Consider the following 27,357-nt stretch of genomic DNA (forward strand, 5'->3'; position numbering starts at 1 on the left):
CATGAAGATGTCAGGGCAGAAAAGAAAAATGTGGATAGTGATACAGTAGCTATGAGCACCATGGAGCTGTTTAACTTCTAATTATATTTAGCTCAATTTTTTACAAAAATGACATCTCACTACACACATTTAAAGGTTTTAGTAACTAATATGCTGGCTGTTGTGGATATAGAACAATTCTATCACTACAGAAAGTTCTACTAGATGGTAGTAGTTTAGACAAATCTCAAAATCAAAAGCTGAAGAAACGAGACATCTTATCCATAAGTATTTGAAACCAAGTTTGGTTTCTTAGTGTAAATGCATTGTGAGTCAAATTCTTTCTTCTACCATACATTTGAAAGAGAGAATTGTACAAGATAAGGAGATATTTTGTGGGATATCTCACTCTTCTTGCACATGCAGAATAAAGGCAAAAAGGGGACAGCTGGGGGTCTCACAGGAAAAAAAATTGAGGACTAGGTAACTCCTTGCTTTCTAGCCACACACTATACAAACTAATGCTACACAATGTTCCCTCTCTTCAACTCCACCCTCCCAACCACTCTCCCACAAACATGCACATACTGGTTAGGAGTTGAGAAACTGACACCATGCTCAGTTAGGGATGTGGTTTCTGGAAGGCTCTATGTCCTAAGTACAGGGCACATCTGGCTTCACTGTATACACAGTGCTTTCCTGAAGTCACAGGTCCTGGTGGTTTTGACTAACATAAATAACTTTGTCCAAATGGTCCTCATTCTTTCTACCAACCAATGAGCCCAGTTCCTGCTGCAAAGGCTAACAGCAAAGGAAAGATTAAGACTTACTACTAGGAATATGAGTAGCCACAATTTTTTTTTCTTCCTGTTTGTTTCCCTCATTGTCTACTAAGCCAGAAAGAATGGAATGAAGGAATGAAGAGAAGTGGAGGGAGAGAGAAAAGGAAAAAAGAAGGGAAGGAGAAAAGTAAGGGAGAGGAAAGCCAAGTAGAAAGCAAGCATAAGGTCGAAGTGTGGCATCTGGAAATGCGATATGATTTATGTGACATTTGCCAGAGCAACATGAAATCCAGTTTTTTACTAGAAAGTGCATGGATCTGCACAGTTCCTACAGAACTAAGCCAGATTTTAATTGTTCACACTCCCTTTCTTGCTGAGCTACAACATAACTAAAATTTACCATTTCTAAAATGAGGATTACAATGTTTTTCCAAAATTTGATACTGTGACAACGAAGATAAGATCTCAGCTACAAAGAACTAGAGAGGTATATATGGCCAGATAGTTAAGTTGCTTTTGTTTCTCCATAATCAATGTACTACTATGAGAGTCAGATGCCCCATGGAATATTTACATATTTTTGATGGCCTGCAGCGCTATTCCTTTGGCCATCTCCATGTTGAGAGTCAGAAAAATGGTGGTAGGGACACATTGAGCAATCAGAATTCTCTTTATTTTCTTGCCCCAATTTGTACTTAGTCTGTGTTATTTGGGTTAAAACAGCATAAAGTGTACATGAATCATTTATAGGACTATTAGGTAGCATTTCAAAGCTTGAAGCACACATTTGCTTTTTAGAGAATAATTGATCTAGTGGCAAAGTACTTGTGTCACTGAATGTACACTAGACAGAACAAAAAAGACAGTAAGACAATACCTGTAAGGTAATCCAGACATTCTAGCAGTTTCTTCTCCCGAGAAAAATCTAAGGCAAAAGTGTCAAATGTGTCATTGAGGTTGATTTCAGGAATTAGGACCTGGGATGATGCAGTTGCCATGGAGACTCTGTAATTTAAACAAAACACTGTTTTAAGGAATGTCGAGGTGGCTTTTATCATCACGGTGAAGACATGAGAAAAAAAAATAAAAGGAAAAGACATATCAGGCCTTTAATAAAATACCATCTCTGAACGGCCTAGTACACTAACACAAAGCAAACTTACAGAAAAAGCCAAGGGAGTGGGAGAAATAATACAGTACCCCCCTTCCTTTATACTATCGGAAAAATCCCCCATGGAAGCAAAAGAATATTCATATTTCATGTTGCTGTGTATTTAACAGCCTGGCCCAGTCACATCTAACCCCAGCAAGAAGCACATAGCTCCAGGCAGTTCTTCACACATCTGTCTGGGAAACTGTTTGTTCCTTTCAGACTCGCCCCTGCTCCACTTCAAAGGGAAGTCTCCCAAATTTCAAACTGCATAAAAGGCAAAGTGAAGATTAAAAAAGAATGTTTCCAGATATTGGATTAGTTTAATCAATTACTAGCCTCTCTCTAAAATAAACATTAAAAGGGGGTTTTGTCTGGCTCTCTTTTCTTCTTCTTCTATTCATTTATTTTTTGCACCATATTCCCAGCAGATGCCATGGAAAATATTCATAAGTTTTCTCACAAATTTCCCCAGTAGGCACACAATTTCTTCTCAACACTCATGTTTTCTGGTGAGAGCTCCCATACATAAACTATAAAGCAAGGTATATGTGTCTATTTCCTATGGGCTTTTGAATTGATTTGGAAAGTTCAGTTACAAACAGCAGAGCATTCTAATGGATTTCAAAATGCAAGTAATTATCTTAAAACCAAGAAAACCATGGCGTGAAGAACTCTCCTTTTGAGCATAAAAAACTATGCTAGGCTTTAATCTTGATGTGCTTCAAGTTTTTTGTTGAGTTCCATAAACATTAGGAGACTATGTTTTTATTTTTGCAAAAAAAAAAAACCAACAATGTTGAAATGACTTAGCTATGAATCTAGTTACTTGTTTTCTTGTAAAGAGCACTGATGGTCATTTGCACAAGATCTCAGAGCTAGGTGGCAACAATCAGGAGGACTTCGGTGGGTACTCTTTCATTTCATGAGAAAATTTAGATTCCAGCAAGTTATCCTAATCACTATGCACTCTTGTGGATTTTAGTAACTCTTGAAGCTTTGGGTTTTTACAAAGACCCTATCTTGGCCATAAAGTCACACCCAGGGGTCTGTGCATCTAATGGAAATAGTACACAGCCACAAAAAGGAATGGAGGATTACACATGCTAAAATATGGATGAACCATGCAAACTTTGTATTTAAAAAAATAGGGACAAAAGGTAAAGAATCATATGGTCTATTCCTATAAAATATTCAGAATAGGCATAGCTATTGAGTTGTACTCTTTAACCAGTTAATTTGACTTTATGTGAATTTCATGACAATAAAAGAGAATACACATGTAAAATGACCGCCAATACAGTTTCTCTAGCTGTAGCTCTGGCAAAAGGTCAGTGTTATCTAGGGAACACAGGAAATTGTTTAAACTGCAATGTCTTAATCCGATTACTAATAGGATGAAAGTCTAAGACAATGTAAACTGGGATAGAGGTGGGCGGTCCTTGGGCTTCTCACAGGTCAGGGAACCCTGTTTGCTCTTCGAGCAGATGAGGGAGGGGGACTTGATGGGGGGGGGGAATGGGAAGCGGTTGCAGGGAGGAGGCAGAAATCCTTAATAAATAAATAAATTAAAAAAAAGAAAAAAAAAGAAATATTCAAGTGTAAAAAGTATTGTAGACAATGTAATGTCACCTGATTAGTTCACAAAGACTGAATAAGAGCTTTGTTTCAAATTGTTGACTAAATATGACATTGAAGGGACTTGAATTAATTATTGATACTTACAACAGCTAATGTAGCTGGGTGGATACAGCTAATTAAACTTTACTTTTAACCAATATTCACCTAATATTTATGAAGCCCTTAAAGTGTGCCATATACTGAAGAGTCCAAAATATTTGCATCAATGCAGAAAACTTCAAAGGAATGACCTAGTACCATTTGCATGCCTTAAAAATATTTCAAAATAAAATTAAAAAAAAAAAAACCTCAATGAGTTCTGTCTCATAATCCCAAACTGGGAGAACTGGGCCAAGTTAATAGGAAGCAAGTACCAAATTTACAATAGCCTTTCCCTTAGACTTTCTTGCAATCCAGATCTTGTATCAATTGATGAGACTGCTCTGAAGACAGATAATCTGGCTTTATTAGTTCCCTTCTTGGAGGCAGAAGCCTCTTTGTCCAGACACATCCAATACAGATTGTGTTCCCAAATTTGCATGGTTTCAGGGGTCAACAAAGAATAAAGTAAAATGTATCTTTTTTCAAATGACATCGTAAATGCTCCTACCATTTTGACATGGAAACTTTGAGTGGGAAGCAGAAGGAAGATAGTGCCTAGCCTGGGAGGCAAAGACTGACAGAAGAAATTTTCAGACATTACTGCAGCTTTTTAACATCTGCAGGTTTTCTTTCCTTGGTGGAAGGAGAGCTACTTATCTTTGGCTAAAATTTCAAATCCTCAACTGGAGTGAAAGGTAAGGGGAAATCTGCCAAACTCAACATTTTAGGGCATGTTTTCCCCCCAAATCCTTGTTGTCCATCTTCTGTTTTTTTTATGATGCCAACATCCATTGGGGGTTGTTAGTTCTAGGCTTTTTCTTATTTTTTTAATCTATCATCACCCCTCACTCTGTGTATATGTGTGCCCGTGTGTGTGTGTGTGTGTGTGTGTGTGTGTGTGTGTGTAGAGGGACTGTCCATTATTCATTACTCCTACATGTCTTTCTGTGCCTTGGTATCTCTAATCTACAGAACACTCAGTTGTTAATCACTCAGGGCCAGTATTCCAGAAGGTGGATATGTCCAGAGGGACACACTTCATCGGCTTTTGCCAAACACCACACACCACCGTGGTCAAAAACATCAAGGTACCACAGAAACAGAATGTGTTCAACTTTGGTCAGCTCCAGATTTCCCAAAAATATTTGGCCCTGGAAATGTAGTGTTGTTATAACATCTATTAACTTATCAACACCCTGCAGATAGCATTTCAAAACCCACACATTGGATGTGCTCTGACTCTTAGACCCAAGTAACATCTCCAGAGTTGCCAACTGGAATTCTTCTCTGTCTGTTTTCAGAAAAGCCTGGCAGATCCTTGATCCATCTGTGCTGGTAAAAAATAAAGGAATCACCTCACAGTAGAGAAACTTCTAGGTGATCTGAACATTCCATTCTGAAGGAACTTTCTTAGCATCCTGTTGTTGCTAAAAGTAATTTTAGATTCCTTGAAAAGAGTGCATGAAGTTTCTTATGCCTGGATTTATTGACTGCTTCTGCTCAATTAACGTATCCCCCAAAAGGACACTATGTAATCACATCAATGGCAGCTTGAAAACAATGTGCTTTACATCATATATGGAGCTGTGCAGGGAAAAGGAAAGTAGGGATTTTGTTGCCTATTAACCTTGTGGCAAGAGCTGGGCTGTTTTTATTTCTGTATTTATTTTATGCTTACAACAACCCTATTTTGTAGGAATAACTACAAATAAATACACTGTGTATAGATTAAGTAATTCACCCATGTCAGACAGTTTTCAGTACACTGAGGCTACCAATGTGAAAAACAAGATGGCTAGATTCCTGCATATTTGAAGCATGTATGCAAAACTGGACTCAGAAATGTTAATGAGAAGCCCTGATTCTATCCATAATAACTAAGTAACTAGGACAGACCCAAGCAGTTGATTCCAAAGGAGATACATCTCCCATAACGTAAGGCTTGGGACTCTTGCTGCACTGTGGATTTATTTAAATGTCTCTTATTTGAAAAAAAATGTTCATACAATTTTGATTCAGTTTATCGAACACACCAGGTTGTTCTGTGAATGGTTTTATTGACACATTCTCACTTTAGGAATGCCTGCATGATTGAAAGTATGTTCTAGGTTCTACATTTTGAATAAAAATGATGTAAAATATTGAAGTGTCAATACCCAAAGCAGATAGACTGGAAGAGAGACCCCAGAAATCATACTGTAGGAATTTGAAGTGAGAGCTTGCAGAATAGAAGCAGGTAGCCAGTACAATGGAAAAGGTAAAACGAGAGGTCAACTGAAACACCTAAGGATTAAGATAGCCATTCAGCTAGCACTTCCCGAGTGTCTGTTATGTTACTCTAAAGAATTTTCAGCATTGTTATCATTATGTGCATGGCTACCAAGAGCACATTTCCCAAGTAAAAAAATTGCTCCCTGAATGGTGGTTTCAGAAGTAAAACTGACATAGGTAAGAATTCCTTCAGAACATCTAGGTGATTGATACCACTCATCTCCAAATAAGAGATGAGACAGTGGAAACTGAGGCACAAATGTCTGCCAATGAATGTTTACAGGTTTTCTGTATTTCTACTTGACAAGAGCATGTTCTTTATGGAAACTGATACAAGTCACCCTTCCTTTCCTGATGATGGTACAAGATAAAATAATGGGACAAGGATCAAAGGGGGGCAGTGTGAATGTGTATGCACGAGGGACATGTGCTGTCCTTCAAATACAGGTCCTCACCTGCTCTAATTGTAACTGGTCACTTTCTCTGCCAGTTAGATGCAAATTTATTCGGACTCATTCAGTTGAATTTGTAAGGGTTGCCATGGAATGCCATTTATAGTTGCTGTTTTATCTGGATCTGTCCTAATTCAAAAACAGAGAAATGGACTCTCGGACGCCAGTGGGGATCACTTACCTGGGTGTAAACCATCTGTAGAGAGTATTGAGTACATTGGAAAGCAGTGGTGTTTAAGTTTTACTTTTTTTAAGGAGAATATAGAATAAGAAATTGGACTTGAAATCTAGGAAGCCACAAGTAAAGAAACCTGACTTTCTTGTAAAAGGGAGGAGAGTGTCTTAAGGGCAGCCCATTATTCGTGTCTTTTATGGGAGATAAGTAGCTAATTAGCTGCAAAAGGATTTTTTTTCTCAAATATAAGAAGAAAACAGTGAAGCTGGCAGACCAATAGGAGACCAGGGTTATGAAAATACTGTATACTCTTAGAGAATGGGGAAAATGGAGTCTGACCCAAGCAAGCACCTGTAAGTGTTAGTTTTCTTTCTACTCCTTTGAAGAAATTTAAGCCTTAAAATGGTGAGCATGTTTCCCCATTAACACCACGGGTTGGTCAGGGAACACCTGCAGATTATTTTGTGAATGGTTTCCTTGGCACACAGCCACACCCACTTGTTCCCTCTGGCTAATGTGGAGCAACCCGGGCAGCAGTAAGTAGCTGTGCTAGATCCTTTAGAGCCGGCAAAGCTGAAAATAGTTTACTTCTCGGAACAGTGTGGCAGTCTGCTCTAGGATAGAGGCCAGTAGGAATGAGTTCTCTGGGGTCTTTCAGTAATACAATTCTGATAGAGTTTGGTATAAAGGGCAGTTGAAAATTAGAAACAATGTAGAATAAAGGTGTTTGGTGTTTTCTAGAGATGCCGTTTATTCAGGCCAGCCGAGTGTTTCTCTTTGAACCCACTGGATTAATGACATGAATCTATGCTAAGAGAAATGAGTAATTTCTATGCTGAATAAATTAATATACCAAGAGAAGATCCATCTTCGCTAATCTTACCAATGAGCTGACTACACAAGCAACATCATTTCTGGGTTTCCTCCCTAGGAATAGAGGCTATTTGAAAAGAAGGCAGTGGGAGGTTGGCTGCTGTCCTTTCTCTCCCGTGTAAATCAGTCCTGGCCTTTTCAGGTGGCGTCAACCTTCTCAGCCAAGTAAAGTAAAAACCTAAGGCAAACAGAGAACAGCACCTGTGCAGTTGTTTTCTTTAGACAAAAGGACTGGAAGATAAGCTGCCCTTTTATGTGTTTGCCTGCATTTCCATTCTTTGTTACCAAGGCTATGATAAGATCAAGTTTGAGAATCACAACGAATGCTGTTTCTGTACCCTGCTCTCCACACACAGACTGGCTGATTTTCTTCTAACTGGTGAACAGCAGCTGCAATGAAGACCTTGAACTCTAGGCTGTTGTAGAAAGGGTTTGTTACTTCAAAGGGAAGTAAGTGTCCTTAGCTGTAGCAAAACAGCCTCAGGCTTTATTCTCTCTGTTATTCAACCTAGAAAATGAGATAAAAAAAGTCAGTTGAGGGCAAGGCCAACCAGTCACACCCAGACACAAGCAAGTCAGCCGGAAAACATCCTAGCTGTCCCTACACTCACCTCTCAGTGATATTTTTTGCTGTCTGTAGAAACCGGGCATGGTCATTCTCCTTCAGAGAGTGTTCAGCTTGGGATATGAGTGATGCCGACCTTTCAATGCATTGTTTACAGTTTGCAATCTGCTGAGCTAGTTTGCGGAGCCTCATCACCTAGAACAAAAGAAACATGGCAGGCGTGGTTCACTCAAGGCTCACTTGTGAAGAGGGTGCGAGGTCAAAACCTTCTGAGCTACACGTTCTGTTTGTTACCTCTAAGGAGAGAAAGGTAGAAATCAGGAAGACTCAATTACGGAATGTAAACTCTGTCTCCAAGGAGAAGCATCGGAAATTTGTTTTACGAGGAATTGCTAATTCCCTGTTGATGGGAAAGAAGGTGGTGTCCAGTGGCAAATGACAAAGGGTCACTGGGTCTATTCCCTCTACTATTCTACATAATTACTCCGGGACCTTAGGGAGCCCTGGAACTTTCTCCAGCTTAGATTTTCAGCTGTGCCATTAGGAAGCAAAAGCATTTCTGTAAGTGTACATTTGATGCTTAAGTAAAAAAAAAGATCATTTTCTAAAAAAGTTTTATAATCCATGTAATGAAGTTGTGACATAAAATTATTTAAGTAGTCCTATTTTCCATACTTCTAAAACTGGTGGATTAAATTAACAGAAAGGGAACATTTTTCCCATTGATTAATATTTTTCCTATTGAACTGATGAGAGAAAGCCAAAAAAAGCACAGCTGGACCATTTCCTCTCACCATCAACGTCATTTCCAGGCACTTTGTGCTCACTTGATAAGTAATAACTATTTTGATAACCATTTCCCATTTGGGATAAAACACACACTTGTTTCACAACCTCCATTCCAGTTCCTGATTCTGTCTTGCTTGAAAACGACCCACAAATGTAATTGACCATAACCGAGATAAGTCCATTTGACCGTGGCTCTGGCGTTTGAAATGTGCTGTGAGCTGGAGCCCTCCGGGCAGAAGGCAAGTTAAATTTAGACCAGTAATTGAAATCACCTCATGCCTACTGCCCATATCTATGCAAGGGGCAGCTTTTGGCTGGCTTTCTAATTCTGGAGTGGAAAATAACCTTGGGTGAAAGGGTAGGGAGGACTCCTGGCTAATCTGTCTTACAGACAAGGCAGGCTCAGGCTCCCTCCAGAATTCCTGCTAACTCCAAAAAATTTCTGCTTTCTCCAAGCCATCATTATCATCCCAGGACAACTTGAATCTTGAAGCAAAAGGAAGGAAGGATATGTCAGATCCGTAGGCCTCTAGGGATTGTCTACTTCCAAGTCTGTACTCTAGCAAACAAAGGAAACTAAAGCTGAACTGAGAGGTGGCAGGTCCAAGATTTCAGGCAAGGTTAAGAAGAATCCATGAAAATAATGAGTCAGAATGAAATGTCCAATCTTGGCAGCCAGGAGTATGTGATCTCAAGCATGGTAAAAATACATCATTCATTATAATAGTTGTTCTTTTTCCTATTGGGATAACTGTGTACCTTAGTCAAATAAAATAACACCATTTTGCACCAAATAGAACAGAACTTCTGGCATTATATATAGAGGCAAGGCCAAGGCATCCATCCAGTCTAATTCAGGATGTTATAAAACATCCATTAGAAACTGTCAGAAAAAGGGAAAACTCCAGAAGGAAAAAGAAGTTAATAGTCCCTACAACAAACCAAACAAATGGAATATTTAATCATACAACGTAAAGAATAATTTAAATTACATGGCCAATTTGAAGATGTTTGATACATTTCTAACAAAAGAAAATGATGTCAAAATATTCTTTCGGATGTATTACATGCCACTGTATTATCCTTTGGATATGTGAAGTAGAGGCCACATGTTTTACAAATGTGACAATGACTGATCTTCAGTTTCAACTTTTTTTCTCCCTCCTCTACCAGGATATTGGAAATTAAAAGTGACATACAAAGACAAGAAAGAAAAAAAATGCTAAATTGTGTATGTATTGAAACAAAAGGAAATGAGAGCATCCTGTGAAGCTGCAAGAATGTTCTAGAGATAACCATTTAGGGCATACTTTTAATTATAGGTCAGTATACAATGGCATCAGAGATTCTCAAACACTGTATGCAGAGGAATCAACTGGGGAATCTTTCAAAGTAAAACACTAGATGTCTGAGCACAGCCTCCAATATTCTAGTTAATGAGCTGTAATTGGCAGAGCTGCAGTAATTTGCATTTTAACAAGCAACGAATGTTTTTAAATCTCCAGGTGATGAATCGCTAGTATGGCCAGGACTAGCATTTAAAACACCAATCTGGGTTCATCTTTGAGACCATGGACATCTGCCATGCTTGAATGTCACTCAGACACCTTTGTCCCTTCCTATATTTATGGAACTCTCCAAGTGGAGGCCAAAACTGTTGTCCATGTGTTTACCTGCAAAACTGCTCGTTTATCACATTCCATAATGTTTCTTCTTTCTCTGTGGTTTCACACGTTTCTTGCTCTTTTAAAATGAAAATCATTTTTTAAAAAAAATTTCGGAACTGTTTCTTTTCAAGTCTTTTGCTTATTCTCTTGCAAAACTAATCACACTTGAGGTAAGATAATGCTGCCGGTTTTGTTGGCTGTAGCTTTAGAAGCTGAATATTTCTTTGTTTGCTTTGGAACTGAGCTTAGCATTTCAGTTTTAAAAAGAAGCTGAAGATAACACCTAGCACTTTCCTACTCAGTCTATTCTAATGGTTTTATGTTGCCTTCACCTAACCTGGCCTGTGGGCTCCGCACTCTGGGATCCTGTCCTAGCTCTCTGACTCTGGGGCACCTGTCTTATGTGATATCAGAATAAGTGGGGCACAAGCACACTAAACAACCGATATGTTTCAAAATCCCAGAACTGAAATTTGCCAAAAAAGCTATGATGTCAGGCAGACATTGGCAATAATCTTTTCTAGTCCCTTATAATGAATGAGAAATGTTCTACAGCCCATGGCACTCAGGTGCGAGTCTGGTTTCTGCCCTCCATCAGATCCAAAGCAATTCTAGATCGTTTCAATAAAACTTCAAGAGTGTTTTTAGCCACAGACATTGGAACTGCAGCTGCACTTCTTGACCAAGCCTGTGCCTTGAGCCACAGTTGTAACACTGTACTTTTGACCCATTTCTGCTCTGTGCAAATAGTTCCCTTATTTCACTCTGCCCCCTTTTATTCTAATTCTATTAATGGTGCATGTTTGGAGTGAAGTGAGTGCTTCAAAGAATGAATTCTACATACCAACATGGCTAAAACTGGAATATCTTTTACTGTTGCGGGAGGTCCTCCCACTCCTCCAGCCTATCACCGCTGAGGTACCAGCCCACTGGGGCGTGGTTTCTCTCCCTTTAAAAAAGCGGCCACTTCCCTCTTCTCTCTCTCTTCACTTCCTGCTCCGCCTGCGACTAGACTCCTTTCCTGGTTGCAAAGAGGGCTGTTGCCTGGGACAGTGATCTGTAAGTTTTTTCCCCTTTAAATAAATACCACCCTAATAATCATAACCCCGAATTGGTGTGGCATTGTTTGTGACTTACGCCTTCATTTTGGCGCCCAACATTTGGTTTTAGAACCTCTCCTTTCCCCACTCGCAGCCGCGAGTTCGGCTTGGCGGCCCCAAGTTCGGCTTGGCGGCTGCGGGCTTGGCGGGCGCAAGTTCAGCTTGGCGGCCGCGGGCTTGGCGGGCTCTAGTTCGGCTTGGCGGGAGCCCTCCCCTTCCTCAGCCGCCAGCGGCCTTGGACTCCCCACGTGGATTTAAACTTCACAGGCCCGCGTAGTCTCTGGCCGCGTGGTTTGCTCTTTTCTGAGTCATTTTTAAATCTCCCTTGCAAGTACAGCTCTTAAGTGGCACGAACCAGAGCACGTGATTGCTGAAAGCTGCAACCCCTCAGGGTGACTTGTTCCGTCTCAGGAATTGATTTAATTAGATTTATTTTGTTGAGAAACTTGAATTTTCCAGTTTTTAACATCTACTAAGGCACTGAAACAGGACCATGTTTTCACCGCGACTCTGCAACAGCGCCACCTGCTGGATAATAGGTAATATTGCAGTTTTTGTTTCTAACGTAAATTTTACTGCTTTGTTTTCACTAATACAATGGATTAGTAAATTTATATTTACTAATACAATGAATTACATCATACAAGGTTTATATGATTATGGGGATACCTTAATTTGCTTGTTACTAGCCTTCAGTTTTCTTTTCCATATTCTATCATTAAGGAAGAATATGGCACTCCTAAGAACGATTGAATCTTTACGTACTAATAATGAACAGAAGAATATGGCACTCCTAAGAATGATAGAATCTTTACGAACTAATAATGAACAACTAATTGACAGGATTAAAATTATTGAAAATCAGAGGTTATCTGAACAAGTGGATACTATGACAGACAAAATTGATTCCATATCCAAGGGTATTAGAAAGTTACCTGAAAGGGTTCAGGCTGTTGAATTTGACGTTCAGACTTTATCACAAAGTTTTGATAAGGTAACAGACAGAATGTACCTCCAAGATGGGAATCTACATGATATACAAGAAAAGTTTAAGGAGGACATGTTATCTTTGAAGGAAAAAATTAAAGCTTTGGAATCACAGGTGCAGAATGGGGACCAAAAAATTGATACCTCAGTGAAATCACTGGAAATATATACAGGTCAGGAGATTCAGGATTTAAGAGAGACAATGATAAAAAGATTTGAAAAGATTGGGGAAATTATTGCAGCTGGTGAACAGAGTAAGGAGGCACAAGGACAGGATACAAGGCCTCCACCAGCTATTAGAACTGGCTTACCCAGGGTTCTAGCGACATACCCTATACTTAATTCTGAAAAAGCATCAACTTCTAAAGGCTCAAAGGGAGTCAGAGAAGCTAGATGGACGCCAATAGCAATGAATGATCTGAAAGAAATTAAGCAAGCTGTTGTTAATTTTGGCCTGCACAATGCATATGTAAAGGAAATGATAAGGACTTGGGCTTCTAATGCTAGAGCTACTCCCCATGATTTCCATCAGTTAGTGTCTGCAGTTTTAGATAATGGACCTTCCTTGATGTTTGGAATTTATTTCAGAGAAGAATCCAAACATATGGAACAGCAAGGAAGAGCAAAAGGTATTGAGGTTTCCCAAGATCAAATTCTTGGTGCAGGAGAATATGCTGATCCACAGGTCCAAGCTCTTTATGACGATGAAGTACTGTGTCTATGTCACCAAGCAGCTTTAAATGCTTGGAATAGGATACAAGATCCAGCAAAAAGGGTCGAATCATATACCAGAATTAGGCAGGGACAGAGAGAACCCTTTATTGACTTTTTGCAAAGATTAATTAAGGCTCTGGACATAGGGGTAACAGACCCAGAAGCTAGACGAATACTTCTTGAATCTCTAGCTTTTGAGAATGCAAACATAGAATGCAAAAAGATAATTGGGCCTTTAAAGTCTAGATCAGCACCTATGGATGAATGGATTCAGCATACGATGAATGTTGAGACGTTTAGCTATAATGATGAATCTTGGGTAGGAGAAGCGATTTCCAAAGCAATGAGGAGACATCAAACTGCCAGGTGTTTTAATTGTGGTAAATTAGGACATTTGCAAAGGAATTGCAGGCAAAGAATTTCTAGGAATAATATCTCTTCTGGGAATGACAAAAATAGGAGACCTCGGCCTTCAGGTATATGTAGGAGATGCGGTAAAGGCAGGCATTGGTCCAACGAATGTAGGTCAACAACAGACAGACGGGGCAATCCGATATCATCGGGAAACTCCTTGGGGGGCCTCTCGCAGGCCCCCAAGCCAACAGTGGCCCAGTCATTCCCAGTCACAGTGGAGAACGTGCCTCACCAAGAAAATTAAAAGCTCCAATTTCTGCTGTAAAAAGTAATACTGGTCTAAATGAAGAATTACGTGTGGAGGATGAGTCAAAAAACCCAATAGGACAGAGTAAACGTATATTTTGGCAGACTTCTATTAATGATCAAAGACCAAAGCTAAGAGTCTGTATAAATGGCACTTTTATTGAAGGCTTATTAGACACAGGTGCGGATGTAAGTATCATTACCCCAGAATCTTGGCATCCGAATTGGCCTCTTCAAGAGGTAGATGTTCAATTCCTGGGAATTGGAACCCTATCTCGTGTAAAACAAAGCACAAGATGGGTTGAATGCATAGGGCCCGAAGGGCAAATAGGAAGACTAAGGCCATATATAGCAAATATTGCCATAAATTTATGGGGCCGTGACCTGCTACAGCAATGGAATACCCAGATTAACATTCCTGTATTTCCAGGAACTCATAATTCTGGGAAGGATATGATGAGGTATTATGGGAAAAGGTCACCAGCCATTCAGGCTGTACAAGAACATACAGCAAATACCAAACCTTTAGAGGTACCAACGGCCCTACCTTTAAAATGGCTAACTGAGAAGCCAATATGGACCAAACAATGGCCTCTAGCTGAAGATAAACTACAGGCATTGGAACAGCTGGTGCAAGAGCAACTAGATGCTCACCATATTGAAGAATCAACCAGCCCTTGGAATTCTCCTGTATTTGTTGTAAAAAAGATATCTGGTAAATGGAGAATGGTGACAGATCTAAGAGCTGTCAACAAAGTAATTCAACCTATGGGCCCACTACAATCTGGAATTCCTTTGCCTTCTCTGTTACCAAAAGGATGGCCTCTTATAGTTATTGATTTGAAAGATTGTTTTTTCACTATACCGTTACAAGAAAAGGATAGAGAAAAATTTGCCTTCACAGTGCCTACTTATAATAATTCTCAGCCTAATAGGAGATATCAGTGGACTGTCCTCCCACAGGGTATGCTCAATAGTCCTACACTGTGCCAATATTTTGTAAGTAAGCCATTGGAAATAATTCGTAAACAATTCCCCAAGTCCATCATTTATCATTACATGGATGACATCTTATTATCTGATTCAAATAAAGATACTTTAGAAAGGATGTTTGAAGAAGTAAAGAAAGTCTTGCCTAGGTGGGGATTACAAATTGCCCCTGAAAAGATTCAAAGAGGAAATTCTATTAATTACCTAGGTTACAGAATAGGGTTAGAGAAAATTAAAATGCAAAAGGCACAAATTAGGAGAGACCGGTTAAAGACTCTTAATGACTTCCAAAGATTGTTAGGAGACATTTCCAGTCTACGACCAGCTGTTGGGATAACACCTGATCTAATAGTTCATTTAAACAAAACCTTAGATGGTGATAAAGATTTGAATAGTCCAAGAGAACTGACAGCTGAAGCAGAAAAGGAACTGACAATGATTGAGGAAAAATTACAGGAGGCACATGTGGATAGGGTGAACCCAAATCTTAGCTGCATCCTAGTCATATTGCCTTCCAGAATTTCTCCTACAGGGATTCTAATGCAGAGGGAAGATATTATTTTAGAGTGGATATTTATACCTAATAAACCAAGTAAAAAATTAAAAACTTATGTGGAAAAGGTCTCTGAATTAATTATAAAAGGTAAGCTGAGACTTCGTCAACTAGCAGGTATAGACCCAGCAGAAATTATAGTGCCTTTTACTACTGAAGAAATAAAAAAGTTATGGGAAGACAATGAACCGTGGCAAAGAGCTTGTGCTAACTTTTTGGGAGAAATTAATAGCAACTATCCCAAAAGTGATAGACTTAATCTCATAAAAAGAACTTCTTGGATTCTTCCTAGAATTGTACGTGATGCTCCAATAACTGGAGCCCGTACGTTCTATACTGATGCAAATAAATCAGGGAAAGCAGGTTACAAGTCAGATGAATTGAGTAAGGTGGAACAAAGCCCTTATAATTCTGTCCAGAAGGCAGAATTATATGCCATTCTTATGGTGCTAAGGGATTTTAAAGAACCTCTTAATATAGTTACAGATTCACAATATGCAGAAAGAGTTATCTTGCATATTGAAACCGCTGAATTTATACCAGATGACACAGAGTTGACTTCACTGTTTATCCAGGTACAAGACATAATCAGGAACAGGCTTTGTCCGATGTACATAACACACATCCGGTCCCATACAGGTCTGCCTGGTCCTCTAGCCCAAGGCAATGCTGAGATTGATCAATTATTGATTGGAAGTGTGTTGCAGGCCTCGGAATTTCATAAGAAGCATCATGTCAATAGTAAAGGCCTAAAGAAAGAATTTTCCATTACTTGGCAACAAGCTAAGGACATTATAAAGAGATGCCCTACTTGTTCTTTCTATAATCAAACACCGTTGCCTGCAGGGAGTAACCCAAAGGGTACTAAGAGAAATGAAATCTGGCAGATGGATGTGTTCCACTTTATGGAATTTGGTAAATTAAAATATGTACACCACACCATAGACACGTATTCAGGTTTTCAATGGGCTACTGCCCTGAGCTCAGAAAAGGCTGATTCAGTAATCACACATTTATTGGAAGTTATGGCCATCATGGGTATACCTGCGCAAATAAAGACAGATAATGGTCCAGCATATGTATCTAAGAAAATGAAACGCTTTTTTGATTATTATAATATAAAACACATTACAGGTATACCAAATAATCCTACAGGTCAGGCAGTTATAGAAAGATCAAATCGTACTATAAAGGATATGCTGAACAAACAGAAAGGGACTGAAAATACCCCCAGAAATAGATTACATAATGCTTTATTAACCTTGAATTTTCTTAACGCTAATGAGAAAGGAACGACAGCAGCAGAAAGACATTGAATAATGGAAAAGTCTGCTGAACTAAATCAACCGATTTATTTCAAAGATGTGCTGACCTCTCAGTGGAAGCCAGGAGATGTGCTACGTTGGGGAAGGGGTTTTGCTCTTGTTTCCACAGGAGAAGAAAAATTGTGGATACCATCAAAATTAATAAAGTTTCGATTTGAAGAGGAGAAACCTCTTGGAAAGGAGAAATGACAACTCATCCACAACGATGATATTCATACAGGTGGTAAGAAAAACATATAGAATGGGGGCAGGGTTCTGTTCTTATCTCCACAGGAAAACACTCATCTTTGAGAAATTCAAGGGACCCTGGATGTTTGGATACTGACAAATGGAAAAATACCTGCCCAATAGGAAATATGAAGACAACTGAATGGATTGTGTAAGTAATATTAAACCATATTTCTAAATTTTTATAAAGCTGGTTTTGAAGTTGGACTTTGGCTCAGTCCCTCTCCAATTCCAAGCCTGTTAGTAAGAGAAAAACCCAGAGTTTCTGGAGTTTCTGTCTCATGTCAAGAGCCATGATATGGGACAGAAAGAAATATGAGTTTAGAAAACATCTTTGCTTTTCTTCATATCTATCATACTTTTCATTGAATATATCTATCATGTCTTTCATTGAATATATATATATGTTTATATATGTCTATATGATTAATGTTTAAGTTTTTCATAATGAACAATGAGTTTTTCCTGAAGTGACATTTGAAGTTTCCAGGAAGAAGATGGGGCCCCATAACAACAACTCCACCTGGTTGATATGACGTCATGATGCTGATAGCGCTACTACAAGACCTGCTTTTGGTACCAGCTGCACAAGACAGTTCCAACTTGGTTAGCTGAAATGGTGCACATCTTATACAACATTTTGGCCAGACCTGCACAAAATACTCAGAGACTATTGGCAATTTTAAAAGACATTGATCTTGAAATTTAACCATCATTTCACTTTCACAGGATCCCCCAGAAAGAACGTCGCCCCCATGACAGCTGGAAGTAATTCTAGAGGACGAGGTCCCCTTTCCCAGTAAAACTTGCCCTTGGGTTTAGGGACATCATTTAGGGGTTGATTATAATTAGTACACGATTGAGGGTTGGGGGAGGAATTTTATACGCTCAGGGATCATTTAAAAAAAAAAAAAAAAAAGAGGGATGATGGGATAATAGATTTGTAATTGTGAGTTACTGTTTTTAGACAAATACATTGGTATAGATTCTTGTATATTGATACAAAGTTAAATTATATTGACTATTGTACGCATGCATGTTTCTACCTCTGCTTAAAACATTTTTTTTATGTATTGACATATATTGTATTGATATATATATATATATATATTGTATATATTTACCATATTGCAGTGTACATTTCTACCTCTGATTAAGATACTTATATAATGATTGTGTATTGATATATATTTGCCTACTGCAATGTATATTTGTACATTGTTTATATTTGGAGGTCATTGTCCTCATTTGTTTCACAGTCGTTTATTGTCTTAGTCTTTAAGTTAGATAGATATTGAGAATTATATAGACTAATAGTCATCTAAGTTTGTCATTTATAATAGACTAATCAGGTTCTTTAGATATATAGAGATTATACTCAGTATAGATAGATAATCTTCAACTTCTTCAAAGAGCTGTAGAAAATGGCCTTTAATCTAACTCAGAGTTTTGTGGTAGAGAGACACAATTGCTCCTGGCAACACCACTCTATTCCCGAGAGAATGTTGAGCACCAAAGACACTCCACCTGGAGCCTTTCTTTTTGGCAGAACTGGCGTTTGGGCAAAGAAATGCCCATACCTCAACAACTGACAAAGATACAGAGCATGCATCAATGGATAAAACAGGACTGTCATATCCTGCCAAGACAGGGTAAGATAGTTTTGAAAAGTTGCTTGCCTTAGAAAATGGTATGTCAGTTATGTTAGGCCTTAGCCAAAGTTGGTTGCTTCAACGCTGCTAATGTGACTTTGGGTGATTGCCCAGGTAGCTAGTTGTCTCTGTAATTTGTTGCATGTTTTGGAAGTTGTTCTACTGAACTTCCTAATTACCCAGGTAACATTATTTCCCTTCTCAGATCTTCGATGGGGTTGAAGACTATATAAATGTAGTTACTTTCTCTCATGACTTGGCCAAGTTATTTATTATACAAGACCTAAGCTAGTTAGAATAGGATATTTGTACTTATTGTATATAATTTCATAGTAGGTTTAGAACTCTCTTATTTAAACAAAAGGGGGAGGTGTTGCGGGAGGTCCTCCCACTCCTCCAGCCTATCACCGCTGAGGTACCAGCCCACTGGGGCGTGGTTTCTCTCCCTTTAAAAAAGCGGCCACTTCCCTCTTCTCTCTCTCTTCACTTCCTGCTCCGCCTGCGACTAGACTCCTTTCCTGGTTGCAAAGAGGGCTGTTGCCTGGGACAGTGATCTGTAAGTTTTTTCCCCTTTAAATAAATACCACCCTAATAATCATAACCCCGAATTGGTGTGGCATTGTTTGTGACTTACGCCTTCATTTTACCACTATCCTATATCTCATAAGGGGAACTCCCCGCCAAGAAATTCAAGCCTCATCTATGTAAAGGTAAGCATGTTTGCTGGAGAGTTATGTTGAAGTATCATTGCAATCAGAATATGGGCTTTCAGTGAGGTCCACGTTGTACCTTGGGAATCTTTAAATACGTTACCTTCCATAGAAAAGAAACTTTGTAGATATCTAGGTTAAGGATGTTGAGGAGGTAAAGTTGTTCAGGATTATGTGGATGATTTCCAAAAAATTTCTAAGGTCTTGGTAAGAAACAGACTGGGGCACTTACCAAACACGGTTCAATGCTATTCAGAACTTTCAATCACCAGAACTATGTACCAAATAATCCTCTTTACTTTATACAGTACTCTGTGTCAGATGCTTTATCACAGCCACACAAAACAAACTAAGGCAGATACTTAAGAAGAAATTATGGAAAATACAGAGTGTATGATTTTATATTTTCAAAGGTGCAGGTGTGCATGGAAGTATATATTCTCCAGGTGGGAAATATAAAATCTTCTGCTCAGGAAATCATACCTTTCCTTCTTTAATCTTCGTTCCAATAATTTGTCGTCTTTGCTGAATGATTTCAACGAGAAGATCACATTCTTCTGTCAATTTGGCTTCTTGACGTGATGCATTGACCTAGAGGATAAATCAAATGGCGTTCATTTGGCCTTTTATTTAAATGCTATTTTTAACAGACTAATGCATACACCTTAAACTTTAATTCTTCTTCCTATTGTTTGCAAGGATGGCAAATATAGGTCTTATATGTCTGCCTGACTTGTGTCTGCAGAAAACACCATCCAGTTGCAACACTCTTTTTGCTAATCCAGATTTGCCTTTACCAACTAGTTAGGATCCAATCTGTGAATTGAAATACATTTGTAATTCCTGTCTTAGTAAACTTGAAAAACAAATTTATTTATTTATTTATTTATTTATTTTCTCTTTTGGTTTTTTGTTCTTTTTTTAAAAAAGATTTATTTATTATGTATACAACTTTCTGCTTCCATTTATACCCACATGCCAGAGGAGGGTGCCAAATCTCTCCACAGATGGTTTGGAGCCACCATGTGGTTGCTGGGAATTGAACTCAGGACCTCTGGAAGAACAGACAGTGCTCTCAACCACTGAGCCATCTCTCCAGCCCCGAAAAACAAATTTAAAACTACTTAATCTTATTAATTTATTCAGGACAAATTATTCTCAAAATATTTAACAGAAGTTTCCCCAAAACAGTGTAACAGCTTAAATTATATATTCACTTAACATGGTTTAAATGTTCAAGTTTGGGTTTAATAGCTGTAAAGTAACAGATCAGAAAATGATGGCTTGATGCTTTATTAATCTTATGACATAATTTTAAATCTTATTCCTGTTGTATTTAGACACAGAAATTGTACAAATGAAAGCTCACTGTTTTCATATAAAGGTAAATCAATGCAGAATGGCCTGTGTTTGAAATTTTGAGATGCATTGTACGGGATGGAGAGTTACAATTAGCTCACTCTTGGCAACTGTACTTGGGAAATAGCGCGCTTGTGCTATTTCCTCCACCTTGTGACCACACTGAAATGCTTATTCACAGACAGAAACCCAGAAATCCCAGCTGTGGGAGATGGAGATAACATCCACAAGCATTATTATTTTAGTATGGCTACAGGAGAAGCTGTAAATTTCACAGGAAGACAATGGCACTGATGAATCTAGCATATCTCACAAAGAGGACAAGGCCCAGCTATGAGTTCTTTTGGTTTTGGTAACGAGCTAAGATAATTTCATTCTTTATGAATGAGATAAGCTGGAAGTACTACTGTGAGTTCAGGATAAACATTCAGTCATCATGGCTCACATAAACTATGTCCCCTTTCAAGAAGCCTAGGATTCCTTGAATTTTATTTTTGATCACTAACAGATACCACATAAAGATAACACAAGACATTTTATTGAGAAGACAGTGATCACCAGCCTTTTATAACAAGCCAAGGGACATCATGTCCTATGTTAAATTATCCCTGAAGTACTGGCTAAATGATTGTTTAAGTAACAAGGACAAAAGAAAGAACTGATTAAAAGCTACAGAATTTAGAAGTTAGACTGATATTCAGGGAAGACAATCAGTGGGTTCATTTTCTCTTAGCATTATTTTATGTCATCATTTCTAGTCCCCCTGGAGGTTTTCTAAGTAAATTTAAATTTATATTTAAATATTTACTTAAAACCTACTCTCAATCAATGTCTTATCTTTCTTTTTCACTTCAACATAATTTAGTAATTAATTCTAACTAAGCTGTGAAAAGAAATGACCCATAGACATATTAGAATGGAGGAGGTGAGATGATTGGAATGTAGCAATGATTAAAATTCTTTTTTTGATCAAACATCAATGAGGTCCCTGAACCTTCTCCCAGGTTCACTTGTGCACTTCCTTGTAATAGATCCATTCCTCTTTCAAAACTCACTGAAATTTGAGTTATTGCAAATTATTAAAAAGTGCCCTACAGTTGTCACAGTAGCATGAACCTCAATTGTACAGATCTCATTTTATGATGGATTAATTGGCTTTACTAAATTAAAAAAATATGTACTGAGATCTATTTTATTGACTCAAATATATTTTGAGAAACCAGATACTACAATTATCATCACCTTGGAACACTATTTCCAGAAATTTGGAAACACGGTGTGTCGACATTAGGCCACATATTTTTCTTTAATTTCCTTTAAAGAATACATATAGATTTTCTTTGAAACTAGAAAAGTTGAATCTGTTTTTCTACTTTCATTAAGTTACAATTTTTTTAACTGTAACATTCTTATATTCCTACAGGTAGACAAAAAGAAGTTGGATAATATCCTACATTTCTAAAAATTATTCTCCTAAAATGAAATTTTCCACAGTTTTACTATATCGTGTTAGAGTTAATGATCTGATTGGATTTCATTTCTTTTGAGTGTGAAGGTGACAGATGTCAGCAGGCCTTTCTAGCTCACAGGTTTGGTTTGGAAAGGAGCAGGTCTTTGGTGTGATTTTAGCTTTCATTTCTGATTCATATCTTTTGACAAAGAAATCCCTGTGGTTGACAGAAGTGCTCCATGTGGAGCCACCTAAACACGCAAAAAAACAATCCCTAACCCTTTTTTCCTCAACAGGCACTTCCACTTTGGAGTCATCAGTGTCTTTCTTTGGTTCCAAACTATAGTTACCCCAAACTATAGTTAAGTATGAGATAGAGATAAATGGGATGTCCTGGTGTTAGACCACATCGGAATGAGAAATTAGATTTTCAAAGTGCTTGATTTATAATGTAGATCCATAGATGAGGAAAAAGTGACTCTAGCTTACAATTGGGATCTGTCCCATCTTAGCCTACTCACTGCAACTGTTCCAGGGATGTTGACAAGCAAACGTCAAGTCATCTTGTGAAATTAAAAGACATGGCTGGCTTCACCTTGTCTCTCTTTGAACCTCCCACATGGGCTTAGCATATACTTTTTCTAAATCTAGAGCCACAGGTTCCCTTTTCCTTTTGAAGGCCACCATCTCCGCCCCTTGGTTTTATTTTGTTCTTTAGTACTAGCTCCATCTCTCTCCAGTTAATTTTCTCCAGTTAGAGACCACCTCAATTCTAAAAACCAAGAATGTATTCTCCCTTTCTTTCTTTCTTTTTTTTTTTGATAAGCCCTCAGTTTGTTATCTGAAACTTCAAGTACCACAGCCATTGCCATGCTGGCTGAAGTCCTGACTATGCTTACCACACACCTGGCACACCTCTTTTGAAAGAACCACATTCAAACATTTACTTAGTCATCCATCAATCCATTCACAAACAGTTCCTGGGCTTCTGCATGATACCAATCAGCCTTCCAATTGCTGTATGGTTGGTTAAAAAAGAGACAAAGTCATTGTTATTTCAATGTTTACATATAAGTCTATGAAATAGACTAAGTCAAAAAATAAATAAAAATTTAAGATTGGGCCATTATAGGAAAGAAGTTAGAGAGGGTAGTTTGATTAAACATGGTTGAGAAGAGAATTCACTTTATTGCATAGAGAAGAATTCTTTGACAAATCTAGAGGAAGAAAAAGGAACTAGCCAAGAGACGCAGACAGGTCATTCAGAGGTTCACAGATGCCGAATCCAGGCTAACCTCCTAACAAATAACATCAGTCCATCCCCAATCACTGCCAATTCTGTATGCAACATTTTGTTTGTTAATCCTTAACTCTGGACAGGAGGCCCTTTCAACTGCATTCACAAAGAGCATTGAAAAAGGTGTGTTGCCCTGTGTGTCCAAAACTGAGGTGGGATATGGTGCTAATCCTCTGAATTCTATGCCAGTTTTTGTGCATAAGTATCAATAGCATGGAGGCAATGTGGGAGGCGCTGGCATTGGACTGGAGGCATGTCAATCAAGTACCCAGTACCGTAGTGGTTTCACGGTAGCCCCTTACTTCAGAGACTCCTTTGCTCTCTTGAAAAAATAAAGAAAATGGAATCTATCAGATGAGTTTTAGGATTTTATTATGTTCTTGTATGGCCATGTGTGTACAAGAGACAACCCCACTGTGAAAATTAGTGCTCACAGTGGCTTGATAGAACACAATTTCAGTAAATTATGAGAATATGCTCTTATTTTCCACCTGTTTACTGAGTTCACAGCTCTCCTAAGTACTTTGGGAGGAGGAAGGCTAGATTAGGTAGGGAAATTACATTATCAAGGAATAGCAGAAGATTTTTGCCTAGAAAGACTTGCTGACCCACTTTTTCCTAGTGATAGGGTCATTTGATGCTTCTCAGACTATGACTTTTTACTGATTTACAGTCTTATTGAAATAAGAAAGCCGAAGACTGAAGTAAGTGCCAAAAGCACACCTACGACCTAAAAGCCTCCTAGACCAAAGATCAAATACAGTACCGCATGTCTCTCTTCTGTATTAATGTCCACCTCACATTGGTAATTGCTTAGCATTCCACATCAACTGTCAGCATAGAGACTGCCTTCTTTAATGTTAATATACACAATTTCTTACAGAAGTCAATGATAACATAAATGTTTTAGCTATATTTTTCTAGACCAGTCCGTTAGCAGTGCCCAGTAAAAAGTCCTCCTGCTACGTTTTATGGTCTAATAGCGTTATAAGATTTCACAGAAGGGGTGGGGTGAAGTTGAAAATTTTTTTCCTTGTCAAACGTATAAACATTAAAGGGATTTAATTACAGAGACACACCAAAAATTGAGCTATATGTCTGTGGAATGTTCTTTAGCAGTCTGTAAATGGTCTCTATTATTTCTTAAAACTTGCTCTTTCGACTTGTATTTAACTGCTAAGTGAGATGTATGGTACAAAGTATAGCCATCACTAATTTTCACACAAGTGTGGCCTTAAAATCTTTAGAAACATTTCCTGGAAATCTTAGAAAGGAATATCAAGGGGAGAAAATCTCTGGCCACTTCTCATAGGTAAAACTGAGCGAATGTGCACTTTATTTATTTTTTGCTTTTAGGTAGTAATCTTACTTTTATTTTTTCAAAATCATGTGTTAATATGTATCTATTGGACAAGGTAATGGGTCCTCTGAGTCTGGCTTATTTAACTCACTCTGATGATCTCCAGGCCTATCCATTTTCCAGCACATGTTAAGGCTCCATTTTTTTATGGCCGAATAAAATTCCATTATGTGTGTGTACCACAGTTTTAATCCATTCATCTGTAGAGGGAACTGTAGACTGATTCTCTGTCTTGGCTATTGTAAAGAGTATAGCAATAAATATAGCTAAGCAAGTATCTCTAAGGAAGGATATAGAGTCCTTCGGGTACATGATCAGGAGTGAGACATCTGGATCATGTTGTACTTCTGATTTTAATTTTTTTGAGGAACCTCCAAACTTAGTTTCATAATGAATATACTACTTTACATTCTCACCAGCAGTGCATAAAGGTTTCCTTTTACCTCTTCATTCATACCAGCATCTGTTTGTTGTGGCTAAGAGCACTTTAAAAACCCTCATTTTTTTCTCACTTGACAATGCCTGGTTGAAACGAATTAGCCACCTACAGTCTTTCAAAGTAGAACCTCCCAATTCCTCCTGCCAAAAGGATCCACTCATTTGATAGATGGCTTCCTGTTTGTACACAGATGGAACACTGAAGTAAGCCTGGGACAGGATAAAGTCAATGTGTTAGAGACAGGAAATTTGACTTCAGAGTATCCAGAGGGAAAGAAAGGAGCATTGCTCAATGCACTAAGAATTCTACAAGAATAGTGACCCCTGGGTTTACACAGCCCAAGGGATACGATTAGTGCAATCTTGAAATTGTACCCCTTAACAGTTAGACTCTTTCTTTGAGACTGTTAACCTTGCCGCTTGTTAGTTTTAAAAGTATATATCTATCCTGTATGTTTGCCTAAAATCATTTCTTACAGTAAAATCAAAAGCTGATCATTCCACACTGATTCAAATTAAGGCAGCCTAGAGAAAAGTAACGACATTTATATATGATGTTCTGTAGATGCTGTACTTCAGACCCTAAAGCATTTGTCTCTGAATACTAATTATCCGGAACTTTAAATCTGCATCTAAACCTAAAGCAGGTAGCATTGTGAAAAAGCATGTCCTAGCTATCCCATATCACTCAACACACACACACACACACACACACACACACACACAGAGAGAGAGAGAGAGAGAGAGAGAGAGAGAGAGAGAGAGAGAGAGAATTTCATTGTGGATAAACTGACATTTGGCCAGTAAGACAAGGGTACAAGGAGTAAACTGCACACATTTCAGCTCCGTGCCCCACTGAGCTCTGCTGACCAGGTGCAAAGAGAAATATGAGGACCTTGAGGTTGCTGTGGGTTTTATTGCCAAAGGCGGCTGTGATGAACATTCCAGACCCTAGGGCAGAAGTTAGACAGAGCTGCCAGAAAGAACAATGGAAGGGATTCTAATACTTCACTTTGTATATAAAGTTGAGCCAAGGAGAACTGAGTAAGTACAGACGGTATAACTGTAATACATCTAATATATTTACATATAATCTTTACTCAGAAAGTCTCTTGACCAAAGTCAGATACTTGTGGATCGTGCTCAAGTAGTCGAGAGAGAATGCCCCAGTGTCCAGGTTCTCTGTGTATGGAGTAGACACCAGAAGACACAATACAGAGACATAGTTTTAATGTTCAATGTGTTCATTTAGTTTTTAAGTTTTGGTTATGCTGGGAATGGAATTCAGAGCCATGAATGTGCTAAGCAAGCCTTCGATCACTAAGATATACTCTAGAGCTTAATAATTACAATTTTTTTTGGCTAGAACTTTTTTCAATCCCAATAATAGCTTTTCATGATTAAAACAGAGAATCCCTTCCTGAAGTGATTTTTGGGGGAAGTAACAGTAGTGATACTGTGGATATAAGTTATCAGAGCACCATGGTGAAAAATCTTTTGGACCACAGGAGATCAATCACCCTTATTTGAAATATCCAGATTGGGTTTGTTATGTGCTTGCTATGGATTTAAAAATGGTTCTCAGGATGCTCACAGTAAATCCTTACTTTAGGTTTCTAAGATTATGAAACTCAAATGTTGGATAAACAAGGCCATAAGATGTCATTAAAATGGTAACACACTACAGTGAGTAGAGCAATAAAATTCCTATAAACAAAATACAAATGTAACAAGGCAATAAAACTGCCCAGCAAAAATGCCACTGCTGATGCCTAAAACTTTGAAACTTTATACAAGGGAGTTTTATTCCCAAGAGTAGTATAACAGAACATGTCCATTCAAATTGTTGATGCTGATGCTAATTTTTCAGTAAAGCCAAATCTTCAAATATGGTAAAATTCTTTATGAAGACCAAAGGCTAAAAGAGACACGTCAGAGCTCTGGACCTGGAGATGTTTATCTGAGACAGCAATGTCATGTTGAAGTGAATCATTAGCTGTACATCCCTGGTTGTCTGTGTCAACTACCCACTTTTGAGGTTACCTGTCTCCATAAAGAAAACACATATTCTTACCTCCCAGAGCAAACGCAATACTGTTAAACATACCG

At 38.3% G+C, this 27,357-nt stretch overlaps 1 protein-coding gene across 1 annotated transcript in view; it reads right to left on the reverse strand.

Annotated features, from left to right (window-relative positions):
* The window catches only part of LOC121443080 (E3 ubiquitin-protein ligase Midline-1-like), a 318,467-nt gene that overhangs the window by 29,918 nt on the left and 261,192 nt on the right, over positions 1 to 27,357 (reverse strand). The window contains exons 4-6 of the mRNA XM_041644764.1: positions 19,828 to 19,935; positions 8,016 to 8,164; positions 1,639 to 1,766 (exon numbers count right to left, since the gene is read on the reverse strand). Of these exons, the coding sequence (XP_041500698.1) occupies positions 1,639 to 1,766; positions 8,016 to 8,164; positions 19,828 to 19,935 (385 nt within the window). The remainder of the gene's footprint in view (positions 1 to 1,638; positions 1,767 to 8,015; positions 8,165 to 19,827; positions 19,936 to 27,357) is intronic.

This window comes from Microtus oregoni, unplaced genomic scaffold, assembly GCF_018167655.1.
Source record: "Microtus oregoni isolate MIOR12 unplaced genomic scaffold, Mior012 000099F_ref0000060, whole genome shotgun sequence".
Classification (NCBI taxonomy): Eukaryota; Metazoa; Chordata; class Mammalia; order Rodentia; family Cricetidae; genus Microtus; species Microtus oregoni.